The following is a 19,003-nucleotide window of genomic DNA, read 5'->3' as shown; positions in this document are numbered from 1 at the left end:
TCCAGCATCTCACATTCAACTTATGTTTGTGGAATGACCGATTGAATAGAAAAATTGCTTCCGGTGGTCATTAACAGTCCTCAGTGAGATGAAGCTGTTTCAAATTATCATCTAAACTACCTTTTTCTGTTTTTCTTCTCTCTACTACCCATTTTAATAAAATAGGGTCAATCATTCAAGACAGTAGCATGATGGTAACAATGAATCAAAACACCAAGAAAGTGTCTGAGAGACACTCACATTGGCAAGACTCCTTAATTTTCTCTACTAATTGTCTAAAACTCTTGGAAAATAAGAAATTCTCAGTGCTATAAAATGAGCTTCTACATATATTTTCATCCCAAATGAGAAAAATGGTCTTTTGTTTCACAAGATGGAGATTAAAAGCATTATATTATGGGGTTTTGTTGTTCAGTTGACTTCTAGTCTTCTAAATCTGCCTACTAATTCTTTCAAGTAATGAAAAATGAAGCATCATAAATTCATATATGAAGAGAGATATGTCTGATTATATAGACACAGCCTATAGTGGGAATTACCTTACTATTATCTATTTTTTAAGCTTATTTATTTATTTTGGGGGGAGGGGAAGGGCAGAAAGAGAGGAAGAGAGAGAGAGAGAGAGAGAGAGAGAGAATCCCAAGCAGGGTGCGTGCTGTCAGCACAGAGCCCGATGCAGGGCCTGAACTCACAAACCATGAGATCATAACTTGAGCCAAAATCAGGAGTCTGATGCTTAACTGACTGAGCCACCCAGACACCTCACTATTATCTATTTTAAAAGAAGTTTTGAACAAATGAAAATACAAAAATAAAAGTAGAGAAAATAAGAAACTACTTGAAAAAAAATGAAGTTTAGAAAATTTCAATCCTATATGAGCAGCATATATTTTATTTCAAACATTTAAGATCAATGGATGTAGGGGCGCTTGGATGGCTCAGCCCAGCTCTTGATTTCGGCTCAGGTCATGATCTCATGGTTTGTGAATTCAGGCCCACATTGGGCTCTCTGCTGACAGTGCAGAGCCTGCTTGGGATTCTCTCTCTTTCTCTCTCTCTCTCTTTGCCCCTCCAAACTCTCTCTCTCTCTCTCTCTCTCTCAAAACTAAATAAACTTAAAAACTGAACAAAACAAAATCAATGAATGTAATTAATTTCAAGTACAATTCATAAGCAAATAATATTTATTGGAGATACATGATGCTGGAACATAGGATGGAGTTTTTACTGAATTGTTTTCAAATGTGACTTTAAGTAATCTATTTTCACAGCAGACGTATCAGACTCAAAATGTGATGCCATTCGGTTGTGTTATGGAGTATAATGGATTGTGAAGTTCTAATCTGGCTCAATGGCTCAGCCTTCAATCTATTAGGTTGACAGCCAATATTCAGAGGTCAACAGATTCCTACCAGGCAAACTGAGCTCTTGCAAACAATCTTAGTCTCTCACTTACTGATATTTATCGACACATGATATGCTCACATATCGTTTGACTCTTTTTGGTCTCCTCACATTCAATTTCCTCCACTCTGATCTGTTCACCTTTTTAAGTTTCAAGTTTGATAGTGCCACTACTCATCCACCACTCCCTAAAACTACTTTCAACTGCTCTGAGAAAAACACAGTATCATGACCTAGATTCTAAAGAGTTCCACACATCTTGATACCCCTTCTGTCTCTGTAAGGCCAACCCCCCCACCCCGACGCCCTTTCACAGTCTAGTTTCACTAACCTCCAGTCAGTCTCTTGAGTGAGGCAATCTTCTCCCGCCATAGGTCCTTTGACTTGCTGTCCTCATTTTCTAGAATGCCTCTCTGCTCTCTCAAACTGGGAGCTCGTACTGACTCTTCAGAGCCCAATTCAAGGGTTTCTTTCTCAGAAAAATTCTGCCATCCTCTACTTCCCTCTCTTAGGCTGTGAACTAGGTCAGGATCCCTGCTGCATGTTCGCTCAATACTGTTTACCTTTCTTACTTGGCACAGTTGCAATTACATTTATTTTTGTGATTACCTCACTACTCGACTAGACTTTAAGTTTCCAAGGCCAGAGACCTTGTTGGGTTTTGCTCACCTTTGCTTAGCACCTGGCACATTATCTGGCATATACTAAATAAATGTTCACTAAATTAATGAAAATAAGACTTGTTCTGGGACCACATCCAAAGAACAGATGCTGTTTTCATGTTGTAAGTATGACATCAGGATCATAGGCATCCCAAATTTTTGCAAAAAGAAAGGTCGGCTTTGGTTTGGCCAGGTGCAACTTGAGATGTTGAAAACTGTAAGTTGTTGTTGAATTAAAGAAAACACTGATAGAAGTGAAGACCCGAAGGAATCAGTTTTCCAAGTCTACACAACAAAAGGATCCCAAGAAAACCAAAAGCAGACCCTGGGATCTCTTCTACCGCAAGCTATAAATGTGTATCAAGAAGTCCAGGAGTAGCAGATTAAGAGGCCTATGAAGCAAGAGAAACTATGAGTGAGAGCAGAATTTGACATGGCTTTTCTGTTAATGGAATCTAATGAGCCTATTGAGAGGGACCTGGGCTGGACACTGAGGAAATGAAGCAAATATGGTGGCCAGGGATGGACAACCTTTGGATGCTGCCAACCCCGGCATCCCTTGGCTAAGCTGCACCCACCCTGTTCAGTGAAGTCTTCTAAGGAGTCTCACTATGGATACAGAGGAGAGGATCCTGACCCCTTCCATTCTTAGGATTTCCACTGCAGGGGAGAACTATCCCCTGTCTTGATGAGCATGGTAATCTACAAACCTAGTTTTGTCCCAAGAGGCTTAGCAGTCTGCCTCGGGGCCCTACTTTTGCCCTCGGTGAGGGCACTAGATGTTTATCATCTGGGGGTCTGGTCTTTGTTGAGCCAGCTCTGGGTGAGGCTGAGACAAGGGCTGAAGCAAAGAGATTATATTGGTGTATTTGAAGCTTGTTGCAACTAAGTACGAGCAGCAGAAGAAACAACAACAACACTTCTGACCTAAAGTAGAGGAACCAAGTCACACGTTCAAGCCCACAGACCCCGACAGCAGCCATGCTGGTGTGCTACTCAGAGAGCCTTTGGGAGATGGCCTCCAGATGCCACCACTTTGAATCAACCAGAATGGAACATCGCGTGCTCGTCCTGAGACTACATCCTCCCAGGTGGCCCCCAGCCCATGACCGAGAATAGTGAGAAATAGTAGAGCCAGTGATAATGGGGTTCCTCCAATGGACAGACTTTGCTTGGAGATTCACCATTAGCCTCGTCAAGACTTTTTTCCCAGAGCTGTACTGCAATCTTGAGATTCTTCCTACTCAGTGTCCCCTCCCTCTCTCCCTTCTCAGGAGTCAGGCTGGCTTTGCCATCTGGACACTTTCCCCACCTACTCATGCTTCCTCTCTCCTTTCTTGTTTGTAGGTATTCCCACCCTGCCCCCAGGTATCTCCTGCATCTAATATTGTTTTTGTGTGTGTTTCTTGGGAAGCCAAAAATGACTTGCTCCTTCAAAAGGGCTCCCTAAAAAAACCCTTGCGCACTGTTCGTGGGAATGTAACTTGGTGCAGCCACTATGGAAACCAGTATGGAGGTTCCTCGAGAAATTAAAAATAGAAATGCCATATGATCCAGTAATCCACTGCTTGGGATTTATCTGAAGAAAATGAAAACGCTAACTTGAAAAGACAAAAGACACCTGCACCCCCATGTCACCACAGCATTATTCACAATAGCCAAGACACGGAAACAACCTGTGTGTCTGTCAATGGAGGAATGGATAAAGAAGATGTGGTGTGTATATATACAGACGTATACATGCTGGCATATATTATTCAGCCATAAAAATGAGGAAATCTTGCCATCTGCAACAACATGGATAGATCTTGGGCATTATGCTAAGTGAAATACCTCAGACGGAAAAAGACAAAGAACATCGAATCTCACTTGTATGTGGAATCTTAAACAAAAAAACAAGCTCATAGACACAGAGAATAAACCAGTGGTTGCCCGCGGCAAGAGATGGGGATGGGAACGATGGGCGAAGGAAGTGACAATGTACAGATTTCCAGTTATAAAACAAACAAGTCGTGGGGGGTGCAACATACAACTCGCAGACCATAGTCTGTAGTACTGCATTTCATATTTGAAAGTTGCTAAGACAGTGAATCTTAAAGGTTCTCATCTCAAAAAATAAAAAATAATTCTGTAGCTATGTATGTTGCCAGATGTGAACCAGTCTTATTGTGGTGATCATTTCACAATGTCTCCAAATATTGAATCGTTATGCTGTACACCTGAAACCAATGTAATGTTGTATGTCAGTTGTACCTCAATAAAAAAGGGGGCACTCTCTGAAAATAAACACGTATTTGAACTACTAAAACATCCCTTAAAAAAAGATGAGTTATTCCATATGTATATCGCAAAAATATCTCTTGTAAATGTGGTCAGTACCATAAGACATGAAGGAACTTAAGAGAACTGAGGGGAGATGCTGTCACTCTGGAAGATTATTATTTAAAAAAAAAACCTGTTGATACTCATAAAATAAGGAGTGGACCTGCTGTTTGAGAACATTCAGAATGTCTGTGACAGTTTCCTTTGAGGACAGACTTCAAGGGTGAGATGTGGCACAGGTGGGCAGGGCAGAAGGAGTCGGCTTGGGGTGTGTTAGAAGTAAACTGACGATTTGACATTAAAGTCAGCCACGTTTTACTTTGAATTTCAGCACCTCCTCTAATTATCTGTGTCGTTTTTGGCAAACTGACCGACCTCTCCGAGTCCCAGTTCCCTCAACTATAAAAAGATTATTGATCTTCATCCTGAAGGGTTGTTACGGAGATGAAACTTAATGTAGGTGCCTGCTTAACACATACAGGTGCTAAATGTCCTCTCTAGAGCCCCTTTTAGAGCCTCGCCCCAACAACAGCTACGACGACCAGCTGAAAAGGGGGACGCAAAGTTGACTCGCGTTTATCCACACGCAAGGTACAAGACGTTCACAAGCTGGAGAACTGAGTGCCTTTCCCTTTATCCACAACTCAAATGATCTCACCCTCTGATATCATTCTTGCGTCTCCGAGTATTTTGACAACAAAGACGTCCTCTTCTTCCTGACCTAAACTCATTCTTCCAATTCTGTTGCTTCAAATCATATCATTTCTGCTGATTCGAGCCATAACACGCATATTAGACAATCTCCCTATTTCTTACTATTTTAAGAAAATATATTTCCCTCTAGGTTGGTAAGACCCGCCACTAGGTACTCAATACAAGGATCGAAAATATGGTGCTTTGTAAAGCACGGCTTTGAAAAGCTGTCAGACTGGCCGACCTTTGCAAATACCAAATGGCATTTGTCTCCTATTAAAGTGAATGTGGATGAGTTATGACATGTGTTTACAAATGACAGAGCACTGAGCTCCAGGGTGATACTTCGGTGGGGAGGGTCCGGAGGGAAGTTCCAAGGTTCCAACCTGAAACTTCACTGCCCCACCTCCACCCCACTTCCCATCCTATAAGCTCCTCTACCACAAGAGGTCATGCTTGCATCTCTGTCCCAGCATTCTTTCAATCTTTTTCTGTTTCTCTTCACCTGCATCTATATGGAATTGTTTAGCTAAGCAGTCACACTAAGCTTCTTAGATGCGACAAACCCATGGCTTAATCAGACCGTTCGGGCATTTGTTAACTCTGCCTTAGTCCTGAAACACGTCTTTTTTCCTCCTTGCGTCTCTGGGCTCTTTGGAAGTGCAGAATTCTGAGTTTTCAGGGAATCTCAAGGATATTTCGTTGATGGTTTCCTCCATGGTGCCATGATAGATGGAATACTGTGCTGTCCAGGAAGATCATCTTATAATACAGAGAGGGCACCTCTATTGTTCAGAGGACCAAGTAAAGAATTCGAGCAAGAGTAAATATTGAACCTACTATTCTACTTAAGAAGCTAATTTGGGAATTATGTATTTATTATGAAAAGTGAAAATGGGATCCAGCTGTTTCAACTCCTCCCCAGTGAGATAGCTATGGCACTGAAAGGAGCCGATCTGTGTTCTAGAAACAGTAAGTGAGAATGCTGTTGGAAATCAGTGCAGGAAAATTAGTTTTTTGGAACCACTCAATAGCTATAAGACCCTGAGTAGGCTTCTATGACTCAAAGTTTCCCTAACTTTATAATGTGAAACATGGGACTGAAGAGGTCTAAAAGCACTTGTATCTCTAAAAATCTCTTATGTGCGGAGTGCCTGGGTGGCTCATTCGGTTAAGGGGGTCCAACTTCAGTTCAGGTCATGATCCCACGGTTCATGAGTGTAAGCCCCACATGGGCTCTCTGCTGTCATCATGGAGCCCACTTCAGATCCTCTCTCTCCCTCTCTCTCTGACCCTCCCCTGCCCTCTCTCTCTCTCTCTCTCTCTCTAAAACATAAATAAACATTAAACAAAGTAAGAAAAATTTTAAATCCCTTATTTTATGATACATGCCAAATAACTGAGTGGTTACCATACGCAGAAAAATTAAGAAAAGCTGCAAATGAATAACGTCACTTTAATGGCTTTTCATATTTTTTATTGGCCGTTTATATTCTCTCTCTCTTTTTTAAATCTATTCTCTTATTGCTTTAGAACTGTTTTCAGGCAGGCCTAGATTATAAAGGAAAATGAATATCATAGGATACTCTGGTTTCTGTCTTCCTCTATCCGCTGCTAAATTGTATTTCACCAAACTGAAAATGAGACAGCTGTCAAGGGCAGTAAGAAAATCTTGGCGAGCCTATGTGTTGCCCAAACCCTCTCCCCTGGCCTTTTCCTGTATTCACCTGTTAGAGCTTCTGGTTCGACCCTCAGAACCACCTTCCTCTTTGTCTTCCAATCAGCTGATCAATATCTTTCACATCGCTAATGGACTTTTTCCCCCAACTTTTTTTGTTTCAGTTAGTTGACAAATTTAAAAGTGCTTCAACTTCATTGAATATTTGTTCACAAACAAAACACGCTTTTGTTCAGACTTTCAGTTCTTCTTTTCTCTGGTTTGATTAAAACATCAGAACATGCCAATGATATTATTAGTTTGGGCTCTTACTAACCAGACCGGAAGTTTATTATCTTGCTAATCAGAAGATGAGAATGGGAAGGAAAAGCAGATTCAGGAGAACACAATAAGAAATGATTTGAAATCTAGAGAGAGGGAGGAAGAGAGACGGAGGGTAACAGAAAGGAGAAATACACAAGAAGAAGTAAAACCTAACTCAGACACCATATCCTTCACAAATCCTAGACCTTCCCAAGCAAAACTAGCAATCACTTCCTTGGGGCCCCCCGTTGTCTTTTTCTTTTGTCCATTTTGCTACCTTAACACACAACATGTGGTATACTAGTTGACCAACTATCTTCTACTATCGTGAGTACCTTGAGCCCAAGAAACATGTCACATTTATCTTTGTAAAACCAGTGCATGTTTATATTCCAGAAATGAGCGCTGAATTGAAAATGAAAAGTCCAACTGACAAGGATGATCGGAGATTCCAAATGCCACAAAGTTGGGCCTGCCGATGCTTAGAAGCCTTACGCTTATTTCTGGTGCTTACTGGGAGACTGGGAACCTTTCTGAAAGTTTACATTTTCTGGTAATGCTCACGTAATTAATTTCTATGGTTCCAGGGCTCTACAGATCATCCCTCTTCTTGGGGTTGTCAGTCAAGAAGATTCACGAAGATTTTATTGGTTGAGTATCATATTAAGGGCTTCAAAGAAGGTGTAATAGATAGGATCCCCTCTTTAGGAAGCTCATAATTTAGGGAGTTTGAGGACAGAATTCAAAATATCTGTGAAATATACCTATCAGCACTATGAACATGAAGAGTGTTCATTGTTTTTCTTTCCTTCTTTGATTCCCCAGGTTACATAAAAGCTTGTCCTCATTTGCCACTGTCCAAAAATTCCTTGAATTATCAATTCCCCAATCTCCACCTTACTACTTTCTTATCTTCTACACTTCCAACCATCTCCAATCTGGTCACTATTTAGAAAAGAAATGTGTGAAATTTAATAGTTGCCACAGACTTGAATCAAACTCTTGACATGATTTTTTCAATGGGTAAAAATGAATCTCTGCCATAACAATAATCCTCACCCAGGGCAGCTGAAAAAGTGAAACTTACCCCCATACTATAGTGGAGTCATGCTCATACAGGTACCACAACCGTGGTAGTCATTTTAGTATTATTTATCAGTTAATATTTAGTACTGTTTAGTATTTAATATTTAGCTGTGTCTGGAATTGACTATTGAATAATACTAAATAGACTTGTTTAGGAAGCAAAGCTCTAATTCCCTAAGAATCCTATGAGATTTTTCAAAAAGCACATTTGCAAATTCTTCCTTTGTTCTTTTCCAAAGCCAGAGATAAAGATATTTGTTTCAAGTCTTTGAACTCTGAGCTCACCTTCATTCAGTCATCTATATTCCCATTTAATCATATTATCACATTATTAAGCCTATTCTTTTTTTTCTTTCTCTCCCTTCCTTCTTTCCTTTCATTCCTCCCACCCCCCTCCCTCCCTTTCCTCCTTTCTCTTTTTCCCCCTTCCTTCCTTCCATCCTTCCTTTTTCCCTTCCTTCCTTCCTTCCTTCCTTCCTTCCTTCCTTCCTTCCTTCCTTATTTTTTTTAACAAGGGGCAGGGACATATCTCTTAAGACCTTCGTCTTAAGAGGAGGCCATGGGGTTTCAGAGAGTAAGGACAAATCCATCCTCCTACCAACACAGCTATGTAGAGACACTTACGTTGAAGTCGTACAACACACCGAAGTTTGCCGCAGATGCCTCTTCAGCTCTGGGAACTGTTTTCCTAGGTAAACTGCCATATGGCAAACCCCAGAGGTACTGTATAGAGAAGCAAAGAAAACAGTTAATAATTGGAAACAAAGTCTGAGCCACACATGTGATCACAAATGGTTTTGTTTAAAAGCACTTCTGAAACTTTTTCATGGAGACTCTGTGGGTCTCCACGTGGGGTCCCATTTTCCGAGAATTGACTACTAAATCCAGAGTTAAGAACAAAGGGAGTGCTAAGAACCCTTCCTTCTAAGTTCAGTGGACCACCAGCAGTCGGGCCAACCACAATGCCCAGAAGGCTTGCTGAGAAGCCCCACGACCCACCACCACCTCTAAACTGGTCTCCTTTAGGGGAGGTCTGGAGAGGAGAAAAGAGGCCTTTGGGGGAACTATAGTGTTCAAACAAACCATACTACCCACATCTTCATGTGGGGCTGCTTCTTAGGGTTGGGGGTGGTGGGAGATTCTCTCCTTCATGTTAAGAAAGAGAAGACTCAAGGGAATCACTTATACAATTTGAGAGGGTCAAATGGGAGGAAAGATGGGTACCCTGATTATATTTGCTTTACCACTAATTCAGGTTTGCTCCCCTGATCTTATGCTGCCAGATTCAAAGAGGAATTTTTAGGGGCCGAGCCAGCCAGCAAGGGGACAAGAATAGGGTCCTGGCAGATTTCCTGGTGAGAACTGGTAAAAGCACCCCGCTAGGGCAGGCACAAGGCTTGCCAAGCAGATGCTGCTTCTTATGGGACATGAAAATTTCTTCCCTGGGGCTGGGGGTGGAGGATGAATGTGACTGGACGCCTGAGTGTGCAGCTTTATGGAAGTCAGCCCCTACTCCTACCCTCCACATAGGCTGCACAGCTTCCATGGAAGCTTCTTGGCTTCCTAGGACTGAACAGAGCAGAAGGTGGGTCCTACCCTGTCTCACTCCAAAGTTGAGGGGCACAGAGAACAAAGGAGATTAAGGTCTCAGGCTCGGCCCTTTGGGCGAAAGGGCATTTGAATCAAAGGAAGGCTGAATGAGTCTGTGGGCTGGAGGCTGCTGAAAAATGGAGCCTCATTGCCAGGAGGGGACCAGTCTTGGCCTCTGGCGGTTCTGTAAAGCTAGCACATGAGGTTTCTATCCTCTTTTGTTCTTTTGCTGGAGCTGGTAACCAATGCCCAGAAAACAGGATGCCTCTCACAGCAACTAACACAAACCTGTAAGAAAGCATCCAAAGACAATATGCTTCTTAGTTCTAGGAATACATCCAATCAAACACATATTAACTCCCTCCACTATACACCAGGCATTCTGTAATTTCATATAGTTGGAACAAATCAGCCACAACCGTTCATTTCCACGGAGGCTGTGTGCTGTAGGGGAAAGAGTAAGTGCCGTTGATAAAACTCCACGTATGCCCCGAGTCTGACACTAAGGAGTGTCATAATAGCCAGTGATGGAGTTTCAAGTTTCCTTGGAGACATGAGCAGAAATAAAGCTGGGGTTAATCTGAAATAGATGAAATACATACATTCTGCTCTATCGCCTGAAAGTTTTCACTTGAGAAATGGACTCGCCAGACTTCTGATCTATGTCTACTGACTTCTAAGAGCCACATAGCCGTAGAATGCCCCGAATTAGCTCAGGGATTATAAAAGTAGTGGATTGAGAGGCAAAATCTTGGGACAAAAAATAGAATCATGATCCCAGTCCTGGAACGACTTGAAAAAAACCCCTCACTCTCAAGATATTGGTTAAGCCCAATAAGCAACCCGTGACTCTGTTTCCACATTTTTAAAGGGGAAAGAAATGCTTCTGTAAGTCTACTTCTTACATTTGTTGTGAGGCTCAGTAAGTAAAAGAAATGAAAGTGTTTTGCACTATTAAAAGCAAACTTCTTCATGCACGTAAAGCACTATTGGGATTGTTATGCCCATGGGGAGGCTCAACGCAGAAGCTGGCACTGATTTAAAACCCAGTGCTCTAACCTAACAATCTGACGGTTGATTGGGGGTGGGAGGGAGGGCAGGGTGGGTGATGGGTATTGAGGAGGGTACCTGTTGGGATGAGCACTGGGTGTTGTATGGAAACCAATATGACAATAAATTTCATATTTAAAAAAACACATGGAAATAAAAAATCACTCAAAGCGCTTAGTTTTGGCTGTCGGCAATACTGTTCTGAACAAGTTGGCTTTGAAATAATGACACCTAAAAGACCCTCTGTAGCCCGAATAAAGCCTAAACTGACTTCTGTGTGATAAGTAAGCATCCAAAGATCAGAGCCATCTAACCTCTTGTGACTAAAGACTCCAACCTCAGTCTTGTTTGTTGGCCTTAGTTGATTGACTCTTTTCCCCACATCAGCTCAGGGCTTTGCCTCCTTCTTCACTCTGGACCCACTATCTGCTTTACTCTCCTCTCTGACTTTGATCCTAAAAGACCCCACCCCACTGTGTATGTGTGCGTGCGTGTGTGTGCCTGGGTTATCTTACTTTACATGTGGAAAAAAACTGCTCATGTTGTGTTTCTTCAAATAGAAAAGACAGATGCATTAAGGAATATTTCTTTCCAAGCAAACTTGGCAAAATAAATAAATACAATTCACAAGGTGTCGAAGCTTTCCTTTTGAGCAATTAACATTTGAGCACAGGGACCACCTTGGGAATCTGATAGAAGCCATGAACCCTTCCATATAAAAATGTACATTTAAACAGACACACCACATTTTATATATGATTTCAGGAAGCTCATGTACCCTTTGGAGCAATGAGTAGGATCTTCAGCCCACGGGCACGAGTTTGAAGATTAACCTTGTTACCTGGGCTACGACTCTCAGAGTGGATACGGCCAGTTAATCATTCTATTTTTCAGAAGAGGAAAGAAATTTTCTAGGACAGGAGAAACTTGTTCCAGCTATTTTTTTGTAACCCGGAAGTCAGAATCTTACCTCTGGCAACATGATGAGGCTGAATGTCAAGATAAAGAGAACCATATTTACTCCATACATCCATCTCAAGAAGAGGAAGTATGAGGCCACCGATGAGCCAAACTGACCTACCAAAAAGAAAAGTTAAAAGATTGAGAGACAGGTCAGAATCAAAAGGAAACAAAAGCCACTGTCTTGGTGCTTTCCATAAGAGATCTGCTCCTGGCGACACTTGGGTTCTTTTCACGTGGACATCATATCGACAGTCTCTGGCATCCTCCTGTTTCTATCCTGGAAGAGGGAAAGTTAATGGTGATGGAAGTGCTCTCTACTGTGTAGTTGCCGTTGTGTAGAATGACTGTGACCTACGCCTTTAGAGTCCATCCGAGGGAAAGCTGCCTTGTGCTTAGCAGCTAGAAGTGCTCCTTGAAGAGCCCATTTCATGCCTGGAGTTAGTACAGTTGCGTGAGCAAATACCTGTAAGGTAGTTGCTGCAGTACCTGGCCAGCAGTTTTCCGCCATTATCATGATCATTACTGCCCTTCTGCCTCCTTCCTGTCAGCCAACAAGGCTCTTCTCAAAAATGTTTACCACATCCTTTCTGGACAGCTGTCCTAACAGACCGCCCCGTGCTATTTGTCTGACTTAACTGGCATTTTTTAGGTACAGCACAGTAGCTGAAGGTTATTCACTCACTCCTCACATATTTAAAGTATCTTCTGGGGCGCCTGGGGTGGCTCAGTTGGTTAAGCATCCGACTCTTGGTTGCAGCTCAGGTCTTTATCTCACGGATCCTGAGATGGAACCCCACGTTGGGCTCTGTGCTCACAACATGGAGATGGCTCGGGACTTTCTCTCTCCCCCCTCTCTCTCTCTGCCCCTTCCCTGCTCGTGTGCTCTCTGTCTTTCTCAAAACAAATAAATAAACTTAAAAAAAATAAATAAAATAAAGCATCTTCTGCCAGGAATTACTTTAGATGTGAAGCACAATGTCACAGATACGGTTGCTGCCCTAATACAACTTACATTTTAGTGAGGTATGGAAACAACAAAAATGCAGGAATTTAAAAACTAAATAAATTAATTAAATATATGTATTTATCATAATATATTATATATTATATTATACATCGTATCATGTGTGAATAGCATGTATATTATATATCATATATATTATATATGTATATTCGCTTTATACATTGATTAATGCATATATATTATGTGTGATATAGCATGTATGCATGCATCATTTATATGATACGTATGTATTATATATGATATATAAGATTACATATGATTATATATTTGTAACAATTACATATATGTAATTATTATAACCAGATAGGTCCTGATTATAAAATATCAAGAGGGTTGCTTTCAATAAGTTCGTTGAGGAAGGTATATCAAAGAGGGTAGCATTCGAGCCTCGGTCTGAAGTTGGAGGAAGAGGCACAATGCCCAGGCTGGGGAAGAGCCGCTCAAGCAGAGGAAAGAGCCAGAACAAATATCTGGAGGCAGGCAAGAGCTCAGGACAATTGAGGAACAAAGCAGAGGACTGTGTAGTTGGAGCCCAATGAACAAGGGAAATTGGTGACAGATGAGGACGGAGAGACAAGCCAACCCACACTGCGTAGGACCTCTTAAGGCAAGGTAGAAAGAGAGGCTTTTATTTTAAATGTGATGAGAAGTCACCAACAGGTGTTAAGCAGCTGGAGTGGGGTGGCGGTGGGGGGACCGTGACCTTTAAGAAGTCTCCTCCACTTTGGGAAATGAATTGGGAAGGGACAGGCAAGAATGTGCCATCGACACTCGTGCGCCACCGTGGATAGTGATCTGTCCAAATCGTATTTGCTGAGAAAAAAATAAAAAACATGATCTTACAACAGAGAATGGAAGAGGAAGAAAGAACAGGAATTTGAGGTCTCACGTTGAGATTTCACCAATTAACAAAAGCCAGACTTTTCTTGACCACTTAAGGTTCAACGTTAAGTTACCAGTTTCCTTAATCTTCCCAATTCCCATTTTCGGTTGCCCAAGAAGAAACAATGAACACTGGCAGTCACCCCCACTGCATCGGGCCCTTTTTCCTGACTCATTCAGCAAAATACCTCCAGTGACCAAAGCTTTTCTTGGCCCTCTGGCTTTGCAACATTACTGGTGGGGAAACATTATTGCAGAAGGAAGGAGGCTGCTATGAAGCAAATTCCAGCCTCTGCTTAGTAACATGAGGCTGAGATCACATGAGAGTCATGCTGCTATTTCTGGAACTTAGAATATTCTTTAGGTGCCACCTCGCCTATTCCCACAACACAGTGGCAATTTTTATAGAAACTTTAAAAAAGTCAATGGCTAAATGGACGTTTTTTAAAAAACCCAATGATTTTGAAATCTGAATCTTTGGATTCATTTCACTTTGTAGAGGGATACAGAGTTCTACAGGATTTCTGAAAGCATGTGGTTTTGCTAAACACGCCCGCAGGTGCTGTAACCAGATGCGCTGGTCCATCTGCAGAAAGGCTCAGCAGATCTGCCCCTCCCAGGACATCTGATCACCCACCTGGCTCCCAGTGATTTCATATCATTTCATGGCTGTTATCTATGTTCTCTGGTAACAATTGCCCAAGGACTGCCTCAGCCAGGTTCACTTGTCATGTTTTATTGAAGGCAGTAGACTTCCAGCTTCCTAGTCATTATAGTTACTCATTAATTGGAGAAGAAACTTTGTCTCTAGGTACCCGGAGTAAGCTTTTCCCTGAAACACACATGAGATCTTCTGGTGTAGAATCCCAAGCACCGGATGCTGACTCATGCTTTCCTCCTTCTCTCCCTCCCTCCCTCCCTCGTGGCCTTCTTCCCTTCCTCCTTCCCTTCCTTCTTTCCTCCCCTTCTTCCTTTCCTACCTCCCTTCTTACAGTTTTACTCTACTTATTAGCACCCACGGCTAATGGTCCCCTGATTGGGACTAAATCTGGCATTTACTAAAGAGAGAAACCTGACTATAGTGTAGCTAAAAGATAATTGGAAAGAACATCCATTCCCGTGTGCTTAGTCTCTTAGATAAAATTGTAAAGAACAAGAATAGGTTGTAGTAGTGGTAATGATAACAACAACAACAACAACAACAACAACAACAGCTGGCATATCTCGCTGGTCAGTTATGCATACTGAAAACTTTGACATCAACTCATTTAACTACCTCTAGAACCCAATAAGGTTAAGTGTTATTAGGCCCACTGTGTGGATGGAGAACCCCAAAATTAAACATAAGCATTGGACTGAACCAAAACTTGACTAATAATAGTAACAGCTGATATGTAATGAATGTTTGTTTCAGACACCTGTCTTGATCTTGTGTATTAATTCATTTAGTCATCGAATTCCTGCAAGAGGAGAAATACCGTACTCTCACCTTACAGAGACTTAAGCCCGTGGGTTACACAGCTAGGAAATGATGAAACCGGGGTCTCGTGGGTAGTTCTGTAGGTAGTAAATGATGGAGCCAGAGTTCTAAACCAGGCAGCCTTGATTCCTAGGTGTTTGACTCTAAATCTAGATCTCTTTTAACCACAGTGCTATATTGCTCGTCAGGTAGAATCATAATCAAATTATCTTTTTAAAACTATAATATATGGAATAATTATGCCATGTGCATGTATGTCTGAAAGAATATAGGCAATATCCATGAATCAGCCAAGGCCATGCACATTCATAAATTTGGATTGTGCCCAGAAATGACCTGTTCTTTTTTTCTTTAATCTAACTAATAAATCCTGTTTCCATAATGAATTATTCATGTATTAAAACAGAGTCCTTGGTATGTATTCCAGTGAGACCTTTTAAGCTTATGCAATATTCTGGTTGCTGAATTTTCTTGCATTTCTTTTAAATTCAGGTTAAAGTTTCACCTCTCCCTCCCTCTGGTTATTTATTATTAAGGCAAAGCAATTTGTAGTCTGTCATCATGGATAATTTCCTCTTGAACAGTTGGGTAATAAGACAGGCAGACAAATATGAGCATTTCTAAATGGGAAAAGACCAATTAAATCACCTGCTGCATGAGTACAATATACATATCATCTTGTTGGGCTAGGACAAAAAACATAGTTTCTTTCAAATTGGCCTAGGAAAATTAAATGTGGCAAATTTGATTTGGATTATCTGGAGCCAGTAAGGGGCAAAAGGACCTCAACCTTTAGAAAAGATTGGAACATGACTGCCTTTCCCATCTCTTTTCCAATTTCCATTTAGTTAAGTTTCAAAGACCATCGCAGATACATGCTTCCCCATCTTTGGTAGGGTACTTTCTATGGGATGGTTACTATGACCCAAGGACTTTGCTAGTACAGTCTTAGAGAGGTTTCATACTTTTCAACTAACATAATAGCCCCAGAGTCTATGGTGTATTTATGATTATCATTATGATCATAATGCATTAAGCATCTTATAGAAGATGAAGTATATAATTAAATAAATAGCTCATTCAAAACTAAATGCATGAGAAAATGGAAAATAATTCCCCAAGTAGGATAATGATCAAGAAATTCTATAACTACCCATCTTGCCATTGCCCTGGTAGAATCCACTCTGGGAAGTGTTGCCAAAGAAAAAGTTTATAAAATGTTCTGTAAAGTGATAAATGAGCAAGCCACATTGAGGAAACCACAAGCTTTGGACCCAGACAGACTTCACCTTGCATTTCAGCTCCTCTAGTGACTAATTCTGGTACAGTTAGGTTAATGTGCACATTGCATGCATGGTAAAGAGTATATGAAATGTCTGTGGAGTATCTGAGCGATGCTCAAAGGGCAGTGGTTGTGGCAATTGTTGATAGACTAGAAAATGAGGGTCAGTTCTTCACAGGGAGGCATAGCACCATGAAAGGTGAAGAAATCAGGGCAACCTAATCAAATCATAAATTGCATAAGGAAGAGAAAGTAATGTGCTTGACATCATCCAGCTGACTGTTCCAAATTTTCTGGAGGAAGAAGAGAGGAAGGAAAATAACTAAGAGTATAACTGAGTGGCCCTCAATCTGTCTTCCCCACAGTAACACACATGATAGATGGTGGCCATATATGTAACTCATTCTTGTGTGAAATTCTGGCAATAAAAATAATCCCATCTGTTTCTGGCCTCCTCAAGATAGGCTACTGCAATGCAAGCGGGCATGACATTGTTATTGAGACAAGTTAGAACTGCTCTAGTGTACCTTCGAAATAAAAAATGTGCAAATGTACATATTTTAATGATCATTCTTACAAATGTATGGGGATACATCTCAAAACTGGTCAAGATTCAACCCTATCATCTCACAGGTGAATGAGACTGAGGCCCAGAGAGATTACATGACCACCGAGGAGCAGAACAGCTAATCTGTAGCAAAGCAAGAGCAGAACCCAGAGTTCTTTCCACACAAATTGTATCAAGATCTTAATGTTCCAAATGTCTTTCTGTTCCTCCATACCTCTCAGGTTAGCGTATTTCCGCTGCACACTTGAAACCTAAGGATTCCGTGACGTCTGTTCTTTTCTGACGTGTCTAAATTCCTTTTTCCACTTCCTACAATGGTAGACATGTGAGGAATGTCTACTCTTTCACTTTATTCAACACATATTTATTACAGTCAAATTCTAGGTCTGGCAATCCAGGAGGAAGAGAACCAAACCTCTTCTCTCATGTCTATTCGAAGAAATAAGCACAAAATAAAATGAAATGAAATGACAGTTAAAAATTAAATTTAAGGGGTGCCTGGGTGGCTCAGTCGGTTGAGCGTCTGACTTCGGCTCAGGTCATGATTTTTTTTTTTTATTTATTTATTTATTTTTTTTTAATTTTTTTTTTTAACGTTTATTTATTTTTGAGACAGAGAGAGACAGAGCATGAACGGGGGAGGGTCACAGAGAGAGGGAGACACAGAATCTGAAACAGGCTCCAGGCTCTGAGCTGTCGGCACAGAGCCCGACGCGGGGCTCGAACTCACGGACCGCGAGATCGTGACCTGAGCTGAAGTCGGATGCTTAACCGACCAAGCCACCCAGGCGCCCCTCAGGTCATGATTTTACCGTACGTGAGTTCAAGCCCCCCATCAGGCTCTGTGCTAATAACTCGGAGCCTGGAACCTGCTTCAGCTTCTGTGTCTCCCTCTCTCTCTGCCCCTCCCCCACTCACACTCTGTCTCTCTCTCTCTCTCCCTCTATCAAAAATAAATAAATGTTAAAAAAATTAAATTTAAAATACAGTATTTAAAAAAAAATTTTTTAACATTTATTTATTTTTGAGAAACAGATTGAGATGAAGCGTGAGCCGGGGAGGGGCAGAGACAGGGAGACACAGAATCCGAAGCGGGCTCCAGGCTCTGAGCTGTCAGCACAGAGCCTGATGCAGGGCTCGATCCCCCAAACTGTGAGATTATGACCTGAGCTGAAGTTGGAGGTTCAACCGACTGAATCACCCAGTTGCCCCTGTTAAGATGCATTTAAAAAGAAATCACGGGGCGCCTGGGTGGCTCAGTCGGTTGGGCGTCCGACTTCGGCTCAGGTCACGATCTCGCAGTATGTGAGTTCGAGCCCCGCATCAGGCTCTGTGCTGACTGCTCAGAGCCTGGAGCCCATTTCAGATTCTGTGTCTCCCTCTCTCTCTCACCCTCCCCCGTTCATGCTATGTCTCTCTCTGTCTCAAAAATAAATAAATGTTAAAAAAAAAAAAAATTTAAAAAAGAAATCACATTCATAGTTTTTTAGAGCCTTTTTTAAAATGTTTATTTATTTTTGAGATGGAGAGAGACAGAGTGTGAGCAGGGCAGGGGCAGAGAGAGAGGGAGACACAGAATCCAAAGCAGGCTCCAAGGCCTGAGCCATCAGCACAGAGCCTGATGTGGGTCTCGAACCCACAAACTGTGAGATCATGACCTGAGCCAAAGTCAGATGCTCAACCGACTGAGCCACCCAAGCACCCCTAAAATACAGTATTTTAGATAGTAAGTGTTAAGGAAGAAAATAAAGTAATAATGTGTTCATACAGGAATATGTGGAAGTGTAATTAATTAGCTGATGTGTTTTTAATTCATTGCCACTTGATAATGAGAGACAGAGGACTGAGGATAGGCACTCCTAAAACATGCCCAATCATGTCCATGAACTATCCATCAACTGTGTTATCTCCCTGTGGAGCCTCCATTTTAATTATGCAACGCCAAGTTTAACCAGCAGGAAAATCTGCTTCTCAGTCTGAAAACTCAGGGAGGAAATTCAGATCCTAGTCAAAACT

General features: G+C 41.6%; 1 protein-coding gene across 1 annotated transcript in view; it reads right to left on the bottom strand.

The window, feature by feature from the left end:
- The window catches only part of TMC1 (transmembrane channel like 1), a 105,601-nt gene that overhangs the window by 50,795 nt on the left and 35,803 nt on the right, over positions 1–19,003 (bottom strand). Inside the window, exons 7-8 of the mRNA XM_042965019.1 lie at positions 11,759–11,865; positions 8,773–8,871 (exon numbers count right to left, since the gene is read on the bottom strand). Coding sequence (XP_042820953.1) covers positions 8,773–8,871; positions 11,759–11,865 — 206 coding nt within the window. The remainder of the gene's footprint in view (positions 1–8,772; positions 8,872–11,758; positions 11,866–19,003) is intronic.

The sequence above is a fragment of the Panthera tigris genome, chromosome D4 (assembly GCF_018350195.1).
Source record: "Panthera tigris isolate Pti1 chromosome D4, P.tigris_Pti1_mat1.1, whole genome shotgun sequence".
Taxonomy (NCBI): domain Eukaryota; kingdom Metazoa; phylum Chordata; class Mammalia; order Carnivora; family Felidae; genus Panthera; species Panthera tigris.
Note: the sequence above shows the minus strand (reverse complement) of the source record. Positions and strands in the feature narration are given on the sequence as shown.